This window comes from Thamnophis sirtalis, unplaced genomic scaffold, assembly GCF_051295495.1.
Source record: "Thamnophis sirtalis isolate CommonGarterSnake01/CBP01778 unplaced genomic scaffold, rThaSir2_p1.2 scaffold_6, whole genome shotgun sequence".
Lineage (NCBI taxonomy): Eukaryota > Metazoa > Chordata > Lepidosauria > Squamata > Natricidae > Thamnophis > Thamnophis sirtalis.
In genome coordinates, this window is record NW_028261386.1 from 68400495 (window position 1) to 68421476 (window position 20982).

Here is a 20982-nt window from a genome sequence, read left to right on the forward strand (position 1 = left end):
TGAGTTTTAAAGTTTATATTATTTTGAAACCCCTAATAATTCTATTGTTTAGAAATATTTTTTCTTTGAACGTCATAATACTCTGATTCTCTCTTGAGGCTTAGGTTACTGCTTCAACTTTGACAAGCACTAGTTCAAAGCATTTCTGAATGTGCTAATTTTAAACTAAGATTTTAATCACAATTAAATGAAATAGAATAATCAAATGAACTTTCTAAACAATCTGTTACCGATTGAGCCATCATAACAAAGGGAAATCTCTCTCTCTCTCTCTCTCTCTCTCTCTCTCTCTCTCTCTCTCTCTCTCTCTCTTCTCTCTCTCTCTCTCTCTCTCTCTCTCTCTCTCTCACACACACACACACACACACACACACACACACACCCCTCTAAAAACTAGTCATATGTAAACATACTAAATTGATAACAATTTCAAGAGATGGAAACATTCTTCAGCTAAGAATAATTTATCCCCATAGCACTGTAACATTCATATTTAGCTTCCAGGGATAGTAATGAAACATTTTCATTAAACTAAGTCATCTTTTAAAATCTTCCGTAAAATGCCTCTTTTTGTCACTATTCTGATTGTTTGCTGTTTTCTTGTCAGTTGCCAACTCTAATTAAAAATCACTCATCTTTAAAGGATTTCATTGTATGTATACATATATACACAAACATATATAAATGTGTGTATATAGCTATACCTTTCTAGCTATACATATAAATATATATGGAACCTACTATTCCTCACTTTCTGTGCATTCCCAATATTAATCAGTATACACCATTTGGCACTGAACATTTTTTCAATATTTTTATTAACTGACATTTTTTAAACCTTTCAAGCGATGTCACCATTAAGGAAGAAGATGAAGATGAAGAAGGAGAAGAGGAGGAGGAGGAAGATGAGGAGGAGGAGGAGGAGGAGGAAGATGACAAAAATGAAGAGGAAGAGTTTGAGTGTTATCCACCAGGCATGAAAGTCCAAGTGCGGTATGGACGAGGGAAAAATCAAAAAATGTATGAAGCTAGTATTAAAGATTCTGATATTGAAGGTGGAGAAGTCCTTTACTTGGTGCACTACTGCGGATGGAATGTGAGGTAATTGAGATTTAGCTAGTGATTACTTCCTTTAAAATACTCTAAAATACACTTGTGTGTTCTAAAACAAATAGAATATTACTGATCTGTGAAGATCATCATACTACTTAAACTCATTTTTATTCTAAGAGCAAAATAGCTTAGTGAGTTACCTGTAAATAAAAAAAAATCTCATTGAGTCAATCTCCTGCCTCAGTTTTATCTTAATATTGAGCAGTGAAATAGCTTGAATATTTCTTATTCTGCTGTTATGTTATGTTGAACAAAATATAATTAGTTCTTCACATTTTCCAAAACATAAAGACAAACAGTTTAATTTGTGGTAGAAGTGAGATGAGATTTCATTTGGAAAATCTGGATTAAATCGAATAACCATTATCTCTGAGTACCTAGAATCTTGATCTCTACTTTCACTTGGTCAAACTTCTTGTTGCCATTTATTTCTTAAGAAGATCCATCTTCACATAATCTTGTAGTTCTATGTCTGAACATCTTCTCTTTATTCTGGCTTATTGCCATAACTTTAGTGCTTTTGGGGAAACGGTAAATTTGATATTTTTGCCAAAACATTCTTGTCATCTTTTATGCCATTAACTAAGTATTCCAATCTATGCAGTTCCTGTATTTCTCAATTCTTCATATCTTTCAGACATTTTCTTTATTGAAATATTCTTTGCAAAGACTTTGACTGGCTTTTTATTTCTTGATATTACTAAATAAGCTCCTTATCATCTTTGCTTACCATCTGCATTACTTTTATCAGTAATTTTGTCTAGGAAGACTTAAGAAAGGCCTAAACTCTTCGGATGTTGGCCAAACATGAGTCATAACTGAAAAACCTTATCATGCTTACATCTTAATTTTTATAACTGAATTGTGCTCAATGAAGTCACCACTAATCAGATGAACAAAAAGCTGGTATTGAAGATCCTGAATGTTAGGATTCTTATTTTCTTTTGCTTTCTTAACTTGTGCGTTACTTATGTTTCTTTTAACTTCATGGGATATTTATTTCAGAAAAGCAAAGGAATGGATTTTATGTCATAGAATATGTACTTTCAGAATTCAAGTGTGAATGGAAGCCTTCGTACTTCAGTATATATTTTCAGAATGATTTTAATTTTAACTGATATTGTTTAGATACTAGTGTTTACAAGGGCTTTTATTATGCTAGATTCTCTCCAGTATGATACTGAGATGTTGTGTACAGTTGGAGATACATTCTTTAAAGGCAAAGTAATGTGTTTGTAGCAGGATCCAAAATGCTTTTTCATGGGGACCAGAGATTAAGTCTTCCAAGCTTTTGTACTCATGCTGGAGCATGTGGTTGTAATTCAGATTTCCCACTGAGGTTGTGTTTCTACTCAGCAAAATTTCTATTTGTACCACAAACCTTAAACATATACCCTGGATGACTTACCTTAGATTACAAGGCTAGAGTAGTGCCTTATTTTGACATAAATCGTATAGTAAGCATGTGTTTGTATGTGTGTTTATATGAATGAGATTGCTTTGGTGATTGTATTTCTAATTGCTTGGGTATTTCCTTTATGTTCTTCTTTTGTGATAAAAATATGCTACTGTAATTCACTGTATTCTGCGTTCTACCAGAATATGTTAAGATCACTATATAGCTGTCTCACATGATTGTCAGATGACTTAAAATAGTATGAATTATTCTGATCAAAAAGATTACTTAGCAGTAGTATAACATTCTTATTTCATTAGTCTTTTTTAGTCTGGGAGAAGGGGGGAGGGTGGCTAAGAGAATGTGTTAATTCTGATTATATCAATGCTTATTTGGATTGTGTAATTTGAATTAAATTCTAAATATATGTTGTTGATGGGAGAAAGAATTTAGTGACAATTTCCTTAATTTCTACATCAGAACTATTATAAGTATTATAGGAGTATGGAAGCACAGCATTTCTAGAGTTCATATTCTGGAACAGATATTGTAGATCGGTTGGATTTTGCCTTTGTCTTGAATTCCTCAGTGTTTTCTCTCCTCCAAGTCTGCTCTAGAATGCTGGTTGAGTAGAATCTGTAAAGCAGATTTCAGATAATGGATTGAGAAAGGGAACTTCCTTTTGCCTGGTGAAAAGTTTGCTAATTTGTCACTGGATTTATCTCTACAATTTTAACACTGCTAATGCTAATAACATGCTTCATGTCTCTGCTCCATTTTAATAGTAAGCCATCCTGAAATATGTCCAGAATAATAATTATTTTTGTTACCTAATGAACATGAAAATATATCAAATTGTTAGAGATTTTATATATTTTGTATATTTTACAAAATGTTTTTCTGTAGTCTACATTTAATTATCTCCAAAAAGTAAGTGTATGTATTTCAATTCTTTCTAGGTATGATGAATGGATAAAAGCGGACAAGATAGTGAGACCAGCAGACAAAAATGTACCCAAAATAAAGCATCGAAAGAAAATAAAGGTAGATTATTTTAGATGGCTGATACTGAATATTAATCGAAATAGAAAGAAATAGACTGTCATAGTGATTTACTATTGATAGCAGCTGTTCTAGCGGGAGGAAGAAGAGTTACACAGGGATTTCATTTTCATATTTGCTTATCATTATTCCACTCATTATGAAGTAACATATTAGTGTCTTTTGCTGATTTGTTGACAATTTGTCCCTCAAAATGAAGACATTCAAAAATCCTACCCTGCCTGTTTGCATAATTATTTTGCCACTGTAAACTTGAATTCTTCCCAACCACTAAACATTGCCCCCAAGCTGTTCAAATATTTTCAGTGCTTTCCAAGTCATTGAATAGAACTCATCTGTAGACAATAATAATGTTGGCTCTTAATTACCAGTTTGAAAAATAGATACTTAAAATTCTAAAAGATGTAGATATATATCAGATAAGAAGTGAAATGGTTCTGCACAATATTAAGATCTATAAAAGATTTACAAGTATATATTTTAGATGTTTCTTCTAAACACATGTTTAGCATCTCAATTAGATTTACTTTATACGAAGTCTTGCCATTTGATTTTGTTTTATTCTCAACATTCTGTTAACTCTGATATAAGATAAATTATATTAATAGAATATTTCTTTCTTTTAAACTAGAATAAAGCTGATAAAGATGAGAAATATTCCCCAAAAGCATTTAAATTACGTCGTTCATCAAAACCACCATTTCATGTTGGTATATCACCTGAGATGGCATCCAAACCAGACAGCGCTGAAGCCAAAACTTCTGAACTAGCTCCAAATAAATCTTTAGAGATTATTTCTATCCTTAATGGACTGCAAGGTAATGAGCACAAAAATGTATTTCTTTCTGAGAGAAACAATTCCAAGTCCTTGATTTTCATGATGGTCCAAAGGCAGACCCATTTGTGGTTTTTAAGCTGCTCCTATGAGCGGCCATAATTTGAGCAGGATGCATAATCGCATAGCTTGTGATTTGGCATACCAAAATTTCAGTGATTTTGGCTTCCCATTACATGGGAACCTTCTGAGCTACTTACTTAGGCCATCTTTGTTTTTTTTTTAAATTAGACTGAACTTCTTTATAATGTTGATAAGAGTTTGACTTTTGTTTTTTATCTCCTTGTTTAAGAATAAATTTATAGTGCTCTACACCAGTGTATTATTTTTATCTCCTTTTTTGTTTTTATTTTGTTAGCTTCCTATCATTCTGGATTCATCTGTTCCTGTGTTTATATTTAAATTATATTCCCAATTTTAATTTTGTTTAACCTGAGTATCCTTTTAGTATTCACCTCTTTCCAATTTTTAATCAGAACTTTAGATGAGTTCAAGAGTTTGTGTTTGTCTATCAGATATTCGACTGATTGAAATGATCTCCATGAAATCTATTTTAGTTGAAAAATTATTTGAAACAGCAGGTTTCTGAATAAGATGATAAACCATTGTTGGACATATATATTTTTGCCTGATTCTTTGGATATAAACTCATATAGTAAGGGTACACAATCTTTGTTTTTTGTTTTTTTACCTGAATGATAACATCTTGTCTTTCTGCTTTCTCTGAGGGATGCAGAAAATGTGGCTAATAAATTAGCATGCCCTAAATTATTAGTTGGTTTTTGAGATTTGGGAGATGCTAAAAGGTACAGTGGATGCCTTAAGAATGCTTTCTTTTGGTGGGGAAGGGGGATCTTTCTCCTTTTCTCATTCACTGTTTCTTTCTGTATGCAGCATATATATCTGCCTTTATATTTCAAAGCATAAATAATTTCAGAATAGTTCTCATTTCTATTGCCTGATTGCCATTTCAACAGCACGTTTCATCACTTGACTTTGTTTGTTTAATGAAAGTATATTTCTTCCTGTACCATATTTGTAATTGTTTTATTATTTGTATGCACATATCCAATTAATATTGAATATAACAAATATTGTTTAGGATACCAAAAGTTAGGGAGGGACAACATTTTGTTATTAATTCCAAGAAATGATGTAAAAAAATGGGTTCATTTGAAAGATGTGCATGTCTTCTGATTATTACAGAAACCTTTGTCCTTAAGTGGTAGTTTGTTTATGGAACATGAACTTTGGGTTCAAACTATTGTCATACTTTCAAATAGACTTTTAAATATATATTTTTTCTTAAAAAATAAATCCAAATAGGGAATTCTACCCACAGGGAAGTTAAAGGCTAATTCAGATTTGTGTGAAACATATCTAAACATAGGATATGGATGCTAGAGGGGTTGATTTTTTTACTTTTTTTCCTCCCATAGCATCTGAAAGCTCAGACGATAGTGAACAAGATGATGACCAAAGTGCTCCAAATGTGTATAGCAATGGGAAGGAGGATCCTCAAGTTGAAGCTTTGACCCAAGACAATAATGAAGTTTGTCTGAAAGAGCAAATCAGCTTATCCATGCCAGAAGAGGCAGTAACCCTTGGAGATGCTACAGTATCCAAGCCAGTATCAAAATCCCCAGAAAGACCCCAGAAAGAATTGACAGAATTATCTGATGATACTGACTGTGATGGTGACCATGCAAGTGCCAAGAAAAGGAAAGAGATAAAAAAAGAGCCAACGGATAAAATAAAACGTGGTAAACGAAGGTACTGTGTACCTGAAGAATGTTTAAAAACTGGATCGCCTAATAGTAAAGATGAAAAATCAAATGGAAAAGATATACTTAGCTTGGAAAACAGCAGTAATAGTTCTTCAGATGAAGATGAAGTAAAAAATAAGTTAAAATTAACACCTAATAAGAAGTATAACGGATTAGATGATAAAAGGAAATCTTTACGGACAAATGCTTTTTATCCTGGGTTCTCTGAAGTGTCAGAGAAGAGAATAAAGCTTCTAAGTAATTCTGATGAAAGGCTTCAGAATACCAGAGCAAAAGACCGGAAAGATGTGTGGTCAAGTATTCAGGGACAATGGCCTAAAAAGACTCTGAAAGAACTCTTTTCAGATTCTGACACAGAAGCAGCAGCTTCTCCACCCCATGCTTCTCCTGAGCAGGCAACACCAGAGGAGCATCTGCAAACCCTTGAGGAAGAGGATACCTCTTTGTCTAGTTCTAAAGTTGAAAGATCTTTGCCACTAAGCACAGATGCAAAACCTGTTGAGGAAAAGCCAACTGAAATGAACGACAAGAAAGTTGAGTTCCCAAGTAGTGGCAGTAATTCAGTTCTAAACACCCCACCCACCACACCTGAATCACCCCCATCTGTAACAGTAGCAGATTCCAGCAGGCATCAGTCGGGCATATCTATTTCTGAAGCTCTGGCACCGAGTCAAGAAGAAGTACGAAGCATCAAGAGTGAAACAGATAGCACAATTGAGGTGGACAGTATTGTAGGAGAACTGCAGGACCTTCAGTCTGAAGGAAATGTATCTCCCACAGGCTTTGATGCCAGTGTCAGCTCCAGCAGCAGTAATCAACCAGAACACACTGAAAAAGGTATAATAAATAAATATCTGTATGGGTGGGAATTATGGAAATTATAGTCCAATACATTCAGGCAGTGCTGACTTCAGAAAGGCTAATCTGTTTCATTATAGCCAACTATGGTATTGAGTAAGATAGTTTCAGATTTCAGAGTGGCATTATTTATAGTATTTGTCTGGATGGACATGGTTGGGTGGAGAGTTTGCTAAATGATGATGCAGCTGGTTGCGAAGGTAATTGTAACTATGCAGTATTTATTTGCCATTGCTAACATGGCAAATCTGGTAGATCCTGTGTTGCTGTTTTTTTTTTTCCTTTCAAGTTTTCTCTTTTGAGTTTTCTTACATTACCACCTATTCAAAATACCTTTTTCATATCCTAGTTGAACATGAGATGCTTAAAAGCTAGGGTTATATGGTCTCAGTATTAGGTTAGTAATCTTTTTAGGTTAGTAATCTTTTTACAAAATTGAGTACTCTGAAATTGGTAATAAAATATTTTTATTCTTAGCAATACTCTTTTTAATAAACTACTGTTTTGAAATTTTAATTTAGTTTATTTTGATAGTTAAACAACATCAATAGAACCAAAATATTTTCTGCTTTTTTATTGTTTTCTTTTTCTTTTTAATCTGCACATTCTTGCATTCTAGCCCACCTCACAAAAATAAAATACAGGTAATCCTCAACTTATGACCACAGTTGTGACCAGAATTTCTATTGCTAAGCAAGGCAGTTGTTAAAGTGAGCTTCACCCAGTTTTCAGCCTTTTTGGCCAGCATAGTTAAGTGAATCATTGCAATCCTTAAGTAAATCCCACTGTTGTTAAGAGAATCCATCTTCCCTCATTGACTTTGCTTGTTAGAAACTGGCTAGAAAGGTCACAAATGAGGACACTGCAGCTGTTGTTGATCACATGCCCATGGGGATACTGTGACAGTCATAAGTGTGAGGACAGTCATGAATCACCTTTTTCAGTGCTGTGATAACTTTGAATGGTTGTGAGTTCAAGGATTACCTGTGCCGCAAAGGCCCGTTGAAAATCAGTGATAAATCTTTGCTTTAGTAAAACTAATTCCCCCCAAAATAGCTTGGTTAATTTCAAGCATCTTCAGATCAAGCTTTAAGGTTTTGACTGCCTTTATTGACCTGAGGATAATTCTGTCTGAAGATCCTATTGACATCTCATCAGTTTTAAGTGATATACTTTTTTCCCATTCATGGACTAAAAGAAAAAACATGCACAGTATAACATTGCATAATCATTATCGATTACAAGTCATAATAGGGCACAGCTCATGCACATAGTATAACTGTTGATAATTTAAGGACAGATAATTGCCTTTATTATCTAATAAGTAACAATAAGTAAAATGAGTCAGAATACCATAGGAATTTAGAAAGGAGAGGGGAAACAGCTACAACTGCAAGAAATAACAAAACAAAGGGTGTAATTCTTATCATACCTACGCTATAGGACTCCATCATGTATCAAATGGGATTTTCCTATTTTTCTCTTCCAATACTGCTGTGAGGAGAACATTAAAATGGATCGGGGATAAGGTTCTTCTGAATTTTGAAAGTGATCTTGTACAAATAATTGACTGATTTAAAATTTAGAAACTGGTTAATAAATGCATTGTGGGGACAAGTGCATAGTCCTATTGACCTTCTCAAAATTAAGTTTGCATGCTGTAACCCCAAAGGAAAAAAAGCATCCCAGAAAAAAAAAAAGAAATGTCATGCAATTATACCTTTTCTAGCAAGAATCAAAATCATATGCTATAACTAAAGTGGCCAATCCACCTGAGCTATGTAACACTTTCAACCAAAATTTAAAGAGAATCCAGAGCCTCTAAATTACTTCTGCTTCTTAGTGAAGCATTATATTGGGGAGACAACAAGGGACTAGGAAAACATTTCTTGAGAATTTAAGTTTAACTAACCATCCTGCTACAAAGCTCTAATTGAATCCCATACAATAGCTGGGCATAACTTAACAGCAGCTGGATAAACTGTGCAACTCAGTTAAAATCGAAAGTTTGTATAGCTGAGGATCTTTGTGTTCTTTGGGATACATAGTCCCCTGGGCATTTCAGGCTCCAGAAGCTTGGAAAGCCAGCTCTAGATACTTAAATTTTTTGACTTGTTTGATTATGTGTTCTCCTATTTGCCAATTGTGTAACTCGGATGCTCAACTCTTAGACTTAGAATTGTATATAGCACATCAACTGCCACATACCTCCCTCACACCAATAAGATCGCACAGGATGGGCCTTCTTCGGGTGCCGTCAGCGGGACAATGCCAACTGTCGACGCCTAGGAGTAGGGCCTTCTCTGTTGCCGCTCCGGCCCTGTGGAATGAGCTGCCTCCTGAGATCCGGGCCCTACCCACTCTCATGGCCTTTCGCAAAGCCATTAAAACCTGGCTTTTCCGGCAGGCTTGGGGCTGTTGACCCCTTGATTGAGGTCCAGCCCTCTCCTGATTGGGTGTTTGTTGTGTTTCCCTTTTTAACCTTGTTGTGTCCAATTGTTTTTAATAATTCTTTTTAATTTTTTTCATTTCTGTAAGCTGCCCGGAGTCCTCCAGGATTGGGCGGCATAGAAATTTAATAAATGAAATAAATGAAACTTATAGGCCTTAACAGGATTGAAAGGTAAAACTACCACATAATCAGCATATAAAAGTGAGTTGGCATGTTATTGGGCCATCTTAGGATAGAAAACCCGGTTGCTTAAAATGGCTTAAGTAGTGGGAGGTAACAAAACAGCCCTGCACCAGTGGTGGGTTGCAGCCGGTACGCCCCAGTACGGGCGTACCGGAGCCGTTCTGGTGCTCCAGAGGGCCCCCTCACTCGCCCTTCTTACCTGTCTTTAAACTCTTCAGGGCTTCCGTGCATGGCGCATACAGTGCCTGCACGATGCTCTGCCGAGCAGCTGGAGTGTTGTGGAGGCTCACAGAGGTGTCAACGGGGTCTGGAACCCACCACTGCCCTGCACCCTCTGTTTCTTTCACTGCTTTGGTTAGATGTCCTTGTGCATTACATCTGACTTTTACTTGTGTTCTCATATATTTTAAATATTCATAGGAATAGATACTTATCAATTAGGGAATCATTAAATTTGCATCACAGTTTGCTCCTGTATATTGAATTGAATCCAAGTTTAAGTCAGTTAAAGGGATAAACCACATTTCAAAGAATACTTTTTTTCTAGATGCTGAGCACTGTAGCATAAATTAATGTAAATCTTCTATCCCTGAATTTTTCCCCGTTTATCTCTCAGGATCAATTCATATCCAGTCAATCTAGGAATTTCATTTGCAGGTGCTTAGTTTGCATTTTACTGATTTGGCAGCCATTAAGCAAATACCATGGTCATAAGTGCTAACTCATACTTCCGAATGGCAGTTTTTGCTGGCAAAAAATGTCACAAATCATAATCATATGATTGTAGGATACTGCAACTAGTCATAAAGGGGAGCAGGTTTCCAAGTGCTCGAAATGTGATCATGTGCCCAGGGGATATTTTACAATGCCAAGAAGTGCTTTATGGGTCATCATAATTTTAAATGGTTGTTATGCGACTGGTAGTAAGTCATGGACTATATCAATCTTACCATCAATCTAAGAAGACTTATCTAATAACACCTGGGCAAGTTTTGTTACAAAAATATCAGGATAGTAAAAGAATTCTATCAAATGTTAAATATATTTGGACAATGATCAAATCGGTTGGCAACTGTACACTTAAATGAGTACCATTCAGCAACACTACTTTATTACCAACCAAAGATGGGTTACTACCAGTATAGTAATATATTTGCCAATATCACTAGTAATAGACCCATTTAATACTGCCAAATTCTGTTTAAAAAGCACTTTTGTATAAAGCAAAATGTTATAAAACAGAACCCTCTAAAATTCCCAATCTTGTTATTGGATTGTTGCAATAACAGTGGCAATATTATCTGATCAGGGGGTTGATGCAATTTGATCATAAGCTCCTCGTCATAAATCTCAGTTTTTGCACTGAAGTTTCCAGCCTGTATAAAATACATTGATGGAAGCCTACTTAATAAACCTTCCAAGTATAATTTTATTTTTCTTCCCACAGTTTTGATTTGAACTCAAATAAGTAAGGGGGAAATGAATATATTAACAAAAAATGACTCTTGAAGAATTTAAATAATGCAGGGCATTTCATTCTTTCACATTGCTATGACATATTGTAAGGATTGCAAACTAGTGATTTGGATTTGTAAAGAAGTGGGAACTAACAAACAAAACAAATGTAAAGCTCCCCCATCCGACTCCAAACTCTGCTTCCACAATACTTATATTCCTCCAAGCACAATGCTCCCACATGCCATGTTTCTTGTGACAAAACCATCATAATTGGAGATACAAACTAGGATATTTTCTTCTGACTTTCCAGCCTTTAATGTTCCAAGGATAGGGCATACAGTGTGAGCTAGATAAATATTGTTCAGCTTGCCTGGAGGGAGGTGATTTCAGACATATGTCTGGGGGATCTTATAATCTGATGAAAGCCCCCTACCGTAACAAGGTCTGATATTCTGAGACGGCCCACAGCAGTTCATTGAATACCCTTTGGTGAAGGTGAGGTAGAAATGAGAATGAGCTAGAAAGTGGAACAGAGAACTGTTCTACTGCTTCTGAAATCCCTTGTCCAGAATTATCTTCTTAAAATATGAAGAATTGCTTTGAAGTGGCTCTATTCCTCTCTCTTTATAGCTTTCAAATTATGTAATTTGGGGATAGTTGTTGTTTGAAAGGGGAAATATTATAAGGAGCTCCTTATAGCTCTCTTCTGTAAAATATGGAGCTGGGCACTATTAATATACTAATAATCCCCAAATTTATAGTTCTTTAATATTATCAAATAATGGTTTGGTTCTTCTAAAAGCCTACTGCAGTCAATAGTAGATTCAGTGAAGGACAATAAATTGAAATTGAATCCAGACAAGATGGAGGTGCCCATTGGAGGGAGGGTGTCACAGTTCCAAAAAGTTGGTAGATCTTCCTGTACTGAATGAAGTCAAGTTGTCCCAGATAGAGGAAATGAAGAGTTTCGGCGTGTGGGTGTATCCCAATCTTTCTCTGGAGGAGGCAATGGCCAGGAGTGCCTTAATTCACTTCAGCTGACATGTCAATTATATATCTTCCCAGAATAAAATGTCAATTAGTTCATATGCTGTTTACATTCAAGCCTGATTAGTGGATTGGTTTCTATGTGGGGCTGCCTTTATGTCTAGTCAAGAATCTTCGTTTGAGAGAAGTTATGTGAGGTTCATAATCTCTTCCTATTTAGTATGAGTAAGATTTTAACTATAAATTTTGAAAATTCTGTTCTTTCCCTTCCTTTTAAAATGTTATTATCCTATTTACTGATAGCTTAATGAAGCTGTCTGATAATTGTTTTTAAAAATTAAATTAATACATTTTAAAATGTTTTTATGTTAAGCTGCAGCCATTTTGAAGCCAGTTGCCCTGTTTCCAACTAGGTTATAAAAGGTTGTCACTGCAAAATGATATAATCAAAATTGAAATGTGTTTCTGATATATTCATGTAAAAATATCTTGTTTTATGTTAATAAAGCTTGTACAGGCCAGAAAAGACTTAAAGATAGCCAGGGTGGTGGTCCCTCGAAAAAGCAGAAAAGAAGTCATAAAACATCTGTGGTGAACAACAAAAAGAAGAACAAAAGTAGTAAGTATGGCAAATCGATGGAGTGTAAAACTTGGTCTTAAAACTTATGAATAGATCATGAGCTGAATCCAAAAGTATCCTTCTGAAATCAGGAGAAATAAAAATTTCATACCTGTATTTATAGTGACAGAATAGAGAGGAAGCAATATTTGCTGGTTCCTTCTCTCTGCAGCCCTTTCTGAACTCTCCCAAAGCATTGAAGATCCTTTAAAAGTACTTCCCCTTCCTCTTTCAGCCTGCCAAAACATTCTAAATTGAACCCTGCTTAAAGATTGCTTCCACCCTTAGGAAACTGTGCAGTGCCCCCCAAGTGAGTCTTATTCTTACTTATCTCTAAAAACAATACAAGTTTTTAATTTATCTATGAAAATATTCCATTATATATTTTATTGGAGGACAAGAAGATAATGCTTTTAGTGACTGTATATAAGCATTTGAAGTGCTGAAATGTTTATCAATCTAAGCCTATAAAGTTCATTTGTTGTCTCTTCTTTCAGCAAACAGTAGTGATAGTGAAGAACTTTCTGCTGGAGAAAGTATTACCAAAACTCAGCCAGCAAAATCAGTTTCTACAGGGGTGAAATCTCAGCATACAAAAGCTCAAGCTAGAATACAGTCTCCTGGAAAATGTGGGAAAAATGGAGAAAAAGATTCTGATCTCAAAGAACAGAACAGTCGTTTGCCAAAACTTTACAAATGGAGTTTCCAATTATGTAAGTAAAGATTAACTGTGGTTGAGTTTGCCTCTCCTGAATTCTGGAAGTGTACCAAGTGTTTTGAATTCAAAACTGCTGAATTCCCAAGAATGGACATAACCTTTCATTTCCATATGATGCAGTAAAATACAGTCAGTAAAACTATATGAAAAAGCATTATTATGTAAAGCTCTAAAAAGTATAAGAAGTAATAAAAGCTCAATTAAAGTGGGAGGAGATTAACTCTAATTACACCTAATTTATACCTACATTGTTCACATGAATTTGTATTATTGGAAATCAGTGTTATTTCTATCATATCCATACATGGCTTCCTATGTTACTTTTCACTTCAGTGGAGCTGTAGAAGTTTTGTTGCTCCAGTTAACCTGTTTGTAACCAACACCCCCTTCCTCTAATGACAAGTTGAAATGACATGGCATGTAGCTCCCAAAGTTTCACTCTTGACAGGTTAAGGTTAACGTTCAGATACATACTCTTCATTACATTATACACTCTTCATTGCATCATACAGCCTTCTTAAATTTCAAACCTAATCCTAACCCCAAGGATTCATTAAACCTTTATAAGTAATTAAACAACCAAAAGGATTTTGCATATTTTTATCTTATTCTCCACTCCATATTGAATCTTTTACTAAATATTCCATTTATTACACAGGTTTTATTTCACATAATATTTCTTGATTCAGCAAGGAGTTCTCAATTACACATTTATGGGGAAAAGTTTTCACTTTATTATAGCCTTTCCTACTGTTTCCCCCCTCCCCCAAGTTTTGCTCACAGTAACAGTTCAATCATAAGATGTGTAATTGTTAATTAATTGACATACTGGTATAAATATTGTAATTACTCTAATGCTTAAGTAACTAGTTCTGAGGGATTGAACAAACGTAAGTTTTGAAAATTAGTGTCCACTGACTAATAAGAATAATATTATAAGCCTGAGCAACAGTTATCTATTCATTTTGTCAATAATTGCTTTTTCCAAAAGGGTTGAGGGACTAGCATAGATTGGATTCCATTGTTGTGAGATGCTGAATGTAATGCTGTATATATGTTGCTTTCATTAAATACAAACGAACTGGGATTTTGATTTGGGCTAATAAAAGTTGCTTTATTTTCCAGCTGACCTAGAAAATATGACCAGTGCAGAACGCATTTCAATCCTTCAAGAAAAACTTCAGGAAATCAGGAAACACTACATGTCTTTAAAATCTGAAGTGGCTTCCATTGATAGAAGAAGAAAGCGTTTGAAGAAAAAAGAGCGGGAAAGTAAGTGATTAGGCCTAAATATGCTGCCACCCCACCTTTTTTTTTAAAGAGTTCCTAAACTTAGAATTTTCCCCATAATTGTCTTTTAAAATATTAGGTCTTACTCTGTAACTGTTAGGGTTATATTTAATGACTTTGAATTGAAATTTCTTGTTTGAAAAAAGAAAATGTTTTTGTAAGAAAAATTTTCATAACAGGCTTGGTTGTTCCATATGGGTTTTTAGATTTATAGAATTTTAGAGTCTTCTAGAGTCTAGAATAAGGATCAATACCTCTCTTTTATCTCACCTATTATTTCCAAGCTTAAAATCTGCAAATACAGATGGATTTTTAAAAATTCTCCTAGGGAGAGACACAATAAGAGAAAGGTCCACAGTGAAACAAAGGTCCACAAGTGGACTTAAGTTTTAACCTTGTTAGTATTGGTGGGCAGGGGGGATGCAAACAAGTTTGGAAGAAAGAGAGTTATTTCATTACAATTATTTAGTCAACAACATACATTTATGGAGGGATTAGTGGGAAAAACTAGCCAACTTTTTGCCTCATGCATAGATTTTTTAAAAATGGAGCTACTACAGGCAGGATTCAGACTAATATTTTAACTATCTAAATATCAGCAACCAATTTTCATAATATCAACGAACTGTCACATTCTAGTATTTATTCTTATATTTCTGATAATTACTTCTGGCATGTGTAAGAAAAAGTTACACTTTCTGTAGTAATAACACAGACGACCTTAACTATTTGATCTAAGTGCCGTTTCTTTAGAATGCCGTTTCTTTAGAACTGAGCCAATTTCTTTCTGTGTATTCCCAACTCTGTATTTAACATTATTTTACATATTGACTGATAACAATGAACACAGGCATTTGAGGAATATTCAATTCTAAAAGCAACTGAAAACATACATGCCTTGTATGACATGCCTTAGGGGCAGTTTGTATGGATTTGGGCATTGTTTGAATAAAGGATCTGCCTGATGCTGCAGTTTTAAATTCAGAAAAAGTACTCTGATAATTGCTTTTTATAGAAGTTAAGTCTTGTCTGATTTACTGCTTATAAGTTGGAAGTGCACTTATAAAGGAGTGCTAAATTATCAGGATTTCTTCAAAAATATAAAATAAGCAACTTGGTCATCCCACATGTTTTTTCTTACTTTTAAATAAGCAGAATGTAACACTACAAGATTTCTCAGAGATCCACTATAAAAAATAGGGATAGTTAACCTTATTAAGGGAATAACCTTCCCTTTTCTTAACTTACTTCAGAATAAGAGTTTCCATAATTGTGCATAACTACAGCTAGTCCTCAACTTACAACAGTTCATTTAGTGACTATTCAAATTAACAATGGCACTGAAAAAAGTGACTTATGGCCGTTTTTCACGTCTCTGTAGCATCCTCATGATCATGTGATCAAAATTTATATGCTTGGTAACTGACTCATACTTACGACCATTGCTATATCCCAAGGTTACATGATCCCCTTTTGCAACCTTCTGACCACCAAAGTCAATGGGAAAGCCAGATTCACTTAACAACTATGTTACTATCTTATCAACGGCAATGATTCACTTAACCCCTGTGGCAAGAATGGTCGTAAAATGAGGCAAAACTCACTTAATAAAATGCCTATTACAATTTACAATAATTCACAGTAGCTGACATTCAGATGGGTCAATTGATTTGTTTACTACTCTCATTGCAGGTGCTGCTACCACATCCTCCTCTTCTTCCTCGCCTTCCTCCAGTACCATTACGGCAGCAGTTATGTTAAGTTTAGCAGATCCACCCGTGTCCAATTCATCACAGAATGGAATGTCAGTCGAGTGCAGGTGACAGCAAGACTTGCCGAAGCACTTTGCACTTAATGGCTGCTGAGAGCCACTTTTTATACTGCACAGTGGCACAAAATTCAGACAAGCACTATTTTGTATTTAAAAAAAATCTTGACAAGCTAACTTTGCACTTAAGTGCACTTTTATGAAGAAAAAGTACAAAAGACTGCTTTTCCTCAAGCAATAATTGTTTCCAACTTGTCTGGGAATTGTATGTTGAATGAATTGAAGGCCTTCCACTGTGGCAAATGGAAGTTGTTCACTGCCAGTAGAATCAATGTGGTAAGCGTGCAGTTGTTGGGTAGGCCAAATTAAAACATTAAAGTGGCTTACTGTTCACGTATTCCCTGGTATTTTGTTAAAGCTGGAACATTTGATATTTTTCCATTCTTTAGGAAAAATGAGCCTATTTTCATTTTTACAAGATAATTGTTTTTTAACTGTTGCCTTAATGGTGACTATAACTGTACAAGTCAAGCACAGGTAATTCAGTTCCAAACCTGCCGTTAACAGGATGTTTTTCATCAGATTGACAACCAAATATAAGGATTCTGTTTAAAAGGCTGACTAATGTTTACAGGTTTGAATTAGGCAAAATAGGTTATCGTGGGTTTTTGATAGCCCATGAATTGGAATGAAACTACTGTACTTCGCCATTTTTCTACGAATCAGTATTTTTTTTAATTTTGATAAATTGTGAAAAAGGAAGAAAACGGCTAACAAACTGTATTAAATCTTAATGTACAAAGATTGTATTTAGCCAGTTTAAAGTGTATATTTATTCATAATGAATTATAACACTTATATTTTTGTGTTTTCTTGTAAAAGTTTCTTTTCAGTTAAAGCAAACAATATTTCATTAGTAATGCTTATTTTATTATGAGCTGCAATTGAGAGGTCTTCAAGAAGGAGTAAAGGGTGTTAATATTAAGTCATTGTTGAGAAGAACATTGCCACAAAAGGATAGTTGTTTATAATATAAATAGCTAACAGAGTGGTTGAAATGATTTTTTTTTAATTACCTTGTATAAAATCCAAAATCAACTCAGCTGTTTTCACTTCTATTGACTTTATGTTGTATGGAACCCATGCCCTCTCGTTTGGCACTTGTATTTAATTACACAACTTTGTAAGACATTTGTATATTGCGGGAGTGTTCATTCGAGCTATTTAATACCTGGCACTGTTAATACACAGTACTTTACTGTACAGATTGTTTTACTGTTTTAATTGTAGTTCTGTGTACTTCTTTTGGCTGGGCTTATGGGGGCTGGCATGTTTTTTTCTTTTTTCTTTTTCTGGCAATACAACATGTAAGAATTTCAAACATTCTGTTTGTAGATGCTAGAGTGTCCGAATCTTTACATTTGACTTTTCTAAGAAAAGCATTTTCAGTCTTAGTAGTGTGTGTTTAAAGGTAACTGATTTTATTGAAAATGGTTTCAAACTCTTCAGATATGTACAGGACTGTAAAAATTGTTGACAAACATTGAAGGAAAGGCATATAAAGAAAAGCTATAAAATATATATTAGGTTCTGCAGACAATGGAATTATGTAATATATTGTACAAATGTAAGCAAAGGCCTCTGAAATAAAATGCCATAGTTTGTGAATACTGGATTTTGTTTCTAACAGTTTAATTAAGACATTTCAGCATATTCAGCAGTTTCAGCTATAAATCCAGTGTTGTTCATTTGTTGGTCATAATAACCTTTGTTATTGGGGCAACATAAATGTTCTTTTTGATCAAATTTAAAATGCAGTTAATTTCAGGCTTAAATTATCTTTCCTACCTCCATAAATTATTAGAAGTTCCTAATATCAAAAGGGCACAAAGGGGAATATGTAAACATTGATCAGTGAACAAGGTAAGGAGCCCATACCCTTAGGTAGGCGGTAAACCTTTCAAAGTCCTTCATACCTGTAAAGATTTCTGTGATCTTGATTTGGGTAAGCACCTTTAAATATTCCCTCCCATTCTAAGAGAGGAAGTGGCAACTATATAAAAAGAAGAAAATCCCCAATAATCCATAATTGAACTAATTAGAAATTAGTATCACTAATTTTGCATTGCATTGCATGACATACAAAATAAGAAAAAAGAGCAGACTGTTGTGTTTTGTGGTAGTTACCTATTTTGTAAGCTTTTTTGTCCAAAGAAAAGTTTGGAATTCTTGTGGAACATATGTCTCAAATAAAATGCAGTATATTTGCATTTTTTTCCTTTGGCTTTCTTCCTGAGAGGAATAAAGCAGAGGGCATGATTTAGATATGCTGAATAATCCACTGATAGAGATACCTATAATTTATTATTAATGTTGCCTACTTGCAGATGAAGCAAACATATATTTTAAGTAGTGTGCACCAGGACATTGTTGTTCATCAGTAAACCATAATGGGGCTGTCTGACTAAATCTTTTCCAAACAATTTGGAAGAGATCTAGATCTGTTACTTTTTCAAACTTGTTCACATGAGCTGAGATTACAGTTTATCAAAAATAATGCCCCTGTTATTAGCAAAACTAATTTGAATTCTAGTGCATTCACACACAATTCAGCATCTAGGTGTTTTACATTTGAAATGTTGTATTCTACTTGAAAAGGATACTTGCTACAAAGTGCTCTTATGACCAATCCTTAGAAAGCTGTGATGGCTTCTTAAAATATTGTTTCCAATAAAAAAAGGGGGAAATAAGCACTATTCATTTCTCCATACCATAATTTATAGATTTAACAATAAAGAGAATGTGGAAAACAATTTGGCAATACTCTCTCATAAAATATTAAACCAGTGTGGCTCTAAATGGGGTTTTGGCCTTTGGGACTCACAATAAATCAATTTTTGATAAACTGGTCATTTGAGCTTTCTGGTTGCAAATGCAAAAAAGGAGCTTTATAAATGTAAAAAAAAACCTAACTTGTTTGATACAAACTGTGTCTTGTGAAGAGTTTAAAAGTTGTCATATAACCATCACATTAAACTCCATTTATAAGGTTGCAATGCTTTTCAAGTAAAAGAATTACATTTAAGTGGTATATTTTTTTAAAAAAAACACTGGTTGCAATTTAATCTTTTTACCTCACCAGAGAAGCCAGCATATCCCAGCAGGCTGAAGCTGTACCTCAGCAAGGCTTGTTTATAACTACTTGGTGATGCCCAGTCAGGATCTTGCACTTCCTTCTCTTGAAACAGTCCAAACTATATTCCTAAAGGTTGTATTCCAGATAGCCCCTTGCATTCCAAATCTTGGAGTCTGGATCTATAATTAGCAATACATAGCTTTATTGCATTTCCTACATTAGATGATTCAAAACATACTTACCCTAAACATGTAGAAATGAAAGCATATTTGTTAGTATTGTTCTTATAAATTCTGGGACAATCCTAGTTTGAAAATTAGAACTCCTATTTTTTAAATCCTGTGGAAGCAGAGGTATTAACACTTGAATCAGCTTATAACCAATCAAGATTTAAACTTATTTGCTTTGTGCAAGAGTTATTTTGATTGCCTGAAATACAGCAATATATTTAATCAAATATCATTTAAATTTGCAATGTAAGCAAGGCGAGTCATCTAAAACTTTCAGGATTGTTATGGGGAATGGATACTTTTAAATCTGCAATATTTATAAAAGTTTAGAAATCATTCAAGTAGATATTAATATTTACAAAAACTGGAGTAAAGAGTAATATTTACAAAAAACTGGTCAATAAAAAAATCAGAGGTTGGGTTAAAAGAATATAAAGCATGATTTAAGTATGAGATTAATTCAAACTATCATTTTTGTGTGTTTATTGGTCCCTGAGAAAATATTTAAAAAGACTTGATTGGTCAACCTTATTCTGCAAATGTAAAATTGATAATGAGAACATACAATATGGATATACCCTGCTATATTTCCCTTTTGGTTTAATATGTTTGTTAATATACTTGTTATAAAGTTCCCTAAGTTTGAAAGATACAGATGTATTTTTGAACTATATATGAAAAAAATAACCGACAATGATTTGATGGCACTTAATCAGTGTTAAAAATGGAATAGATCATTATATGAGAAACAAGGGATTCACAATTGGTGAAGACCACTTAAGCATTTGGGAGTGGGGAGAGAATAGTGGGTCAAGGTTTTAATGACATATTTAAAACACTAAGTAACTGTACCGTAGCTCTCTCGTTTCCTGCTTTTTGTTCTTAAGAGTCCCTTTGCTGCCATTTAGCATTTCCGAATAGGACACCCAGCAGGGAGCGCGCAAGTTCTTTTTCGATCGAGTCTATTAGCTTGAAATGACGTACAACGCCGGCGACTTCAGTCTTGTGGTCGAAATACTACCGTAATTAAACGTTTGCATACTAGGTAGAAGACATAAACGTTAGAGTGCTCTTACCTCGTTTTCGAGCT

General features: G+C 34.4%; 1 protein-coding gene and 1 long non-coding RNA gene across 8 annotated transcripts in view; one reads left to right on the forward strand and one right to left on the reverse strand.

The window, feature by feature from the left end:
- Window positions 1–18194, forward strand: part of ARID4B (AT-rich interaction domain 4B) — an 84506-nt gene extending 66312 nt beyond the window's left edge. For 5 of the 7 annotated variants that reach the window (XM_087718077.1, XM_087718072.1, XM_087718076.1 and 2 more), the window contains 8 exons: window positions 847–1101; window positions 3469–3553; window positions 4203–4389; window positions 5846–7030; window positions 12640–12750; window positions 13248–13463; window positions 14594–14740; window positions 16451–18194. In XM_087718077.1, coding sequence (XP_087574203.1) covers window positions 847–1101; window positions 3469–3553; window positions 4203–4389; window positions 5846–7030; window positions 12640–12750; window positions 13248–13463; window positions 14594–14740; window positions 16451–16581 — 2317 coding nt within the window. In that variant the 3' untranslated portion in view covers window positions 16582–18194. Of the gene's footprint in view, window positions 1–846; window positions 1102–3468; window positions 3554–4202; window positions 4390–5845; window positions 7031–12639; window positions 12751–12985; window positions 13061–13247; window positions 13464–14593; window positions 14741–16450 lie in introns of those variants that run through there. The other 2 variants (XR_015696989.1, XM_087718075.1) reach the window with 2 other exon arrangements.
- LOC106538934 (uncharacterized) lies at window positions 1098–20155 on the reverse strand. The gene is made up of 3 exons (XR_015696990.1): window positions 19661–20155; window positions 18714–18818; window positions 1098–3145 (listed from the first exon to the last, which is right to left on the reverse strand). It is a non-coding gene; the product is annotated as an uncharacterized LOC106538934 (long non-coding RNA).
- Window positions 20156–20982: the final 827 nt, after the last annotated feature.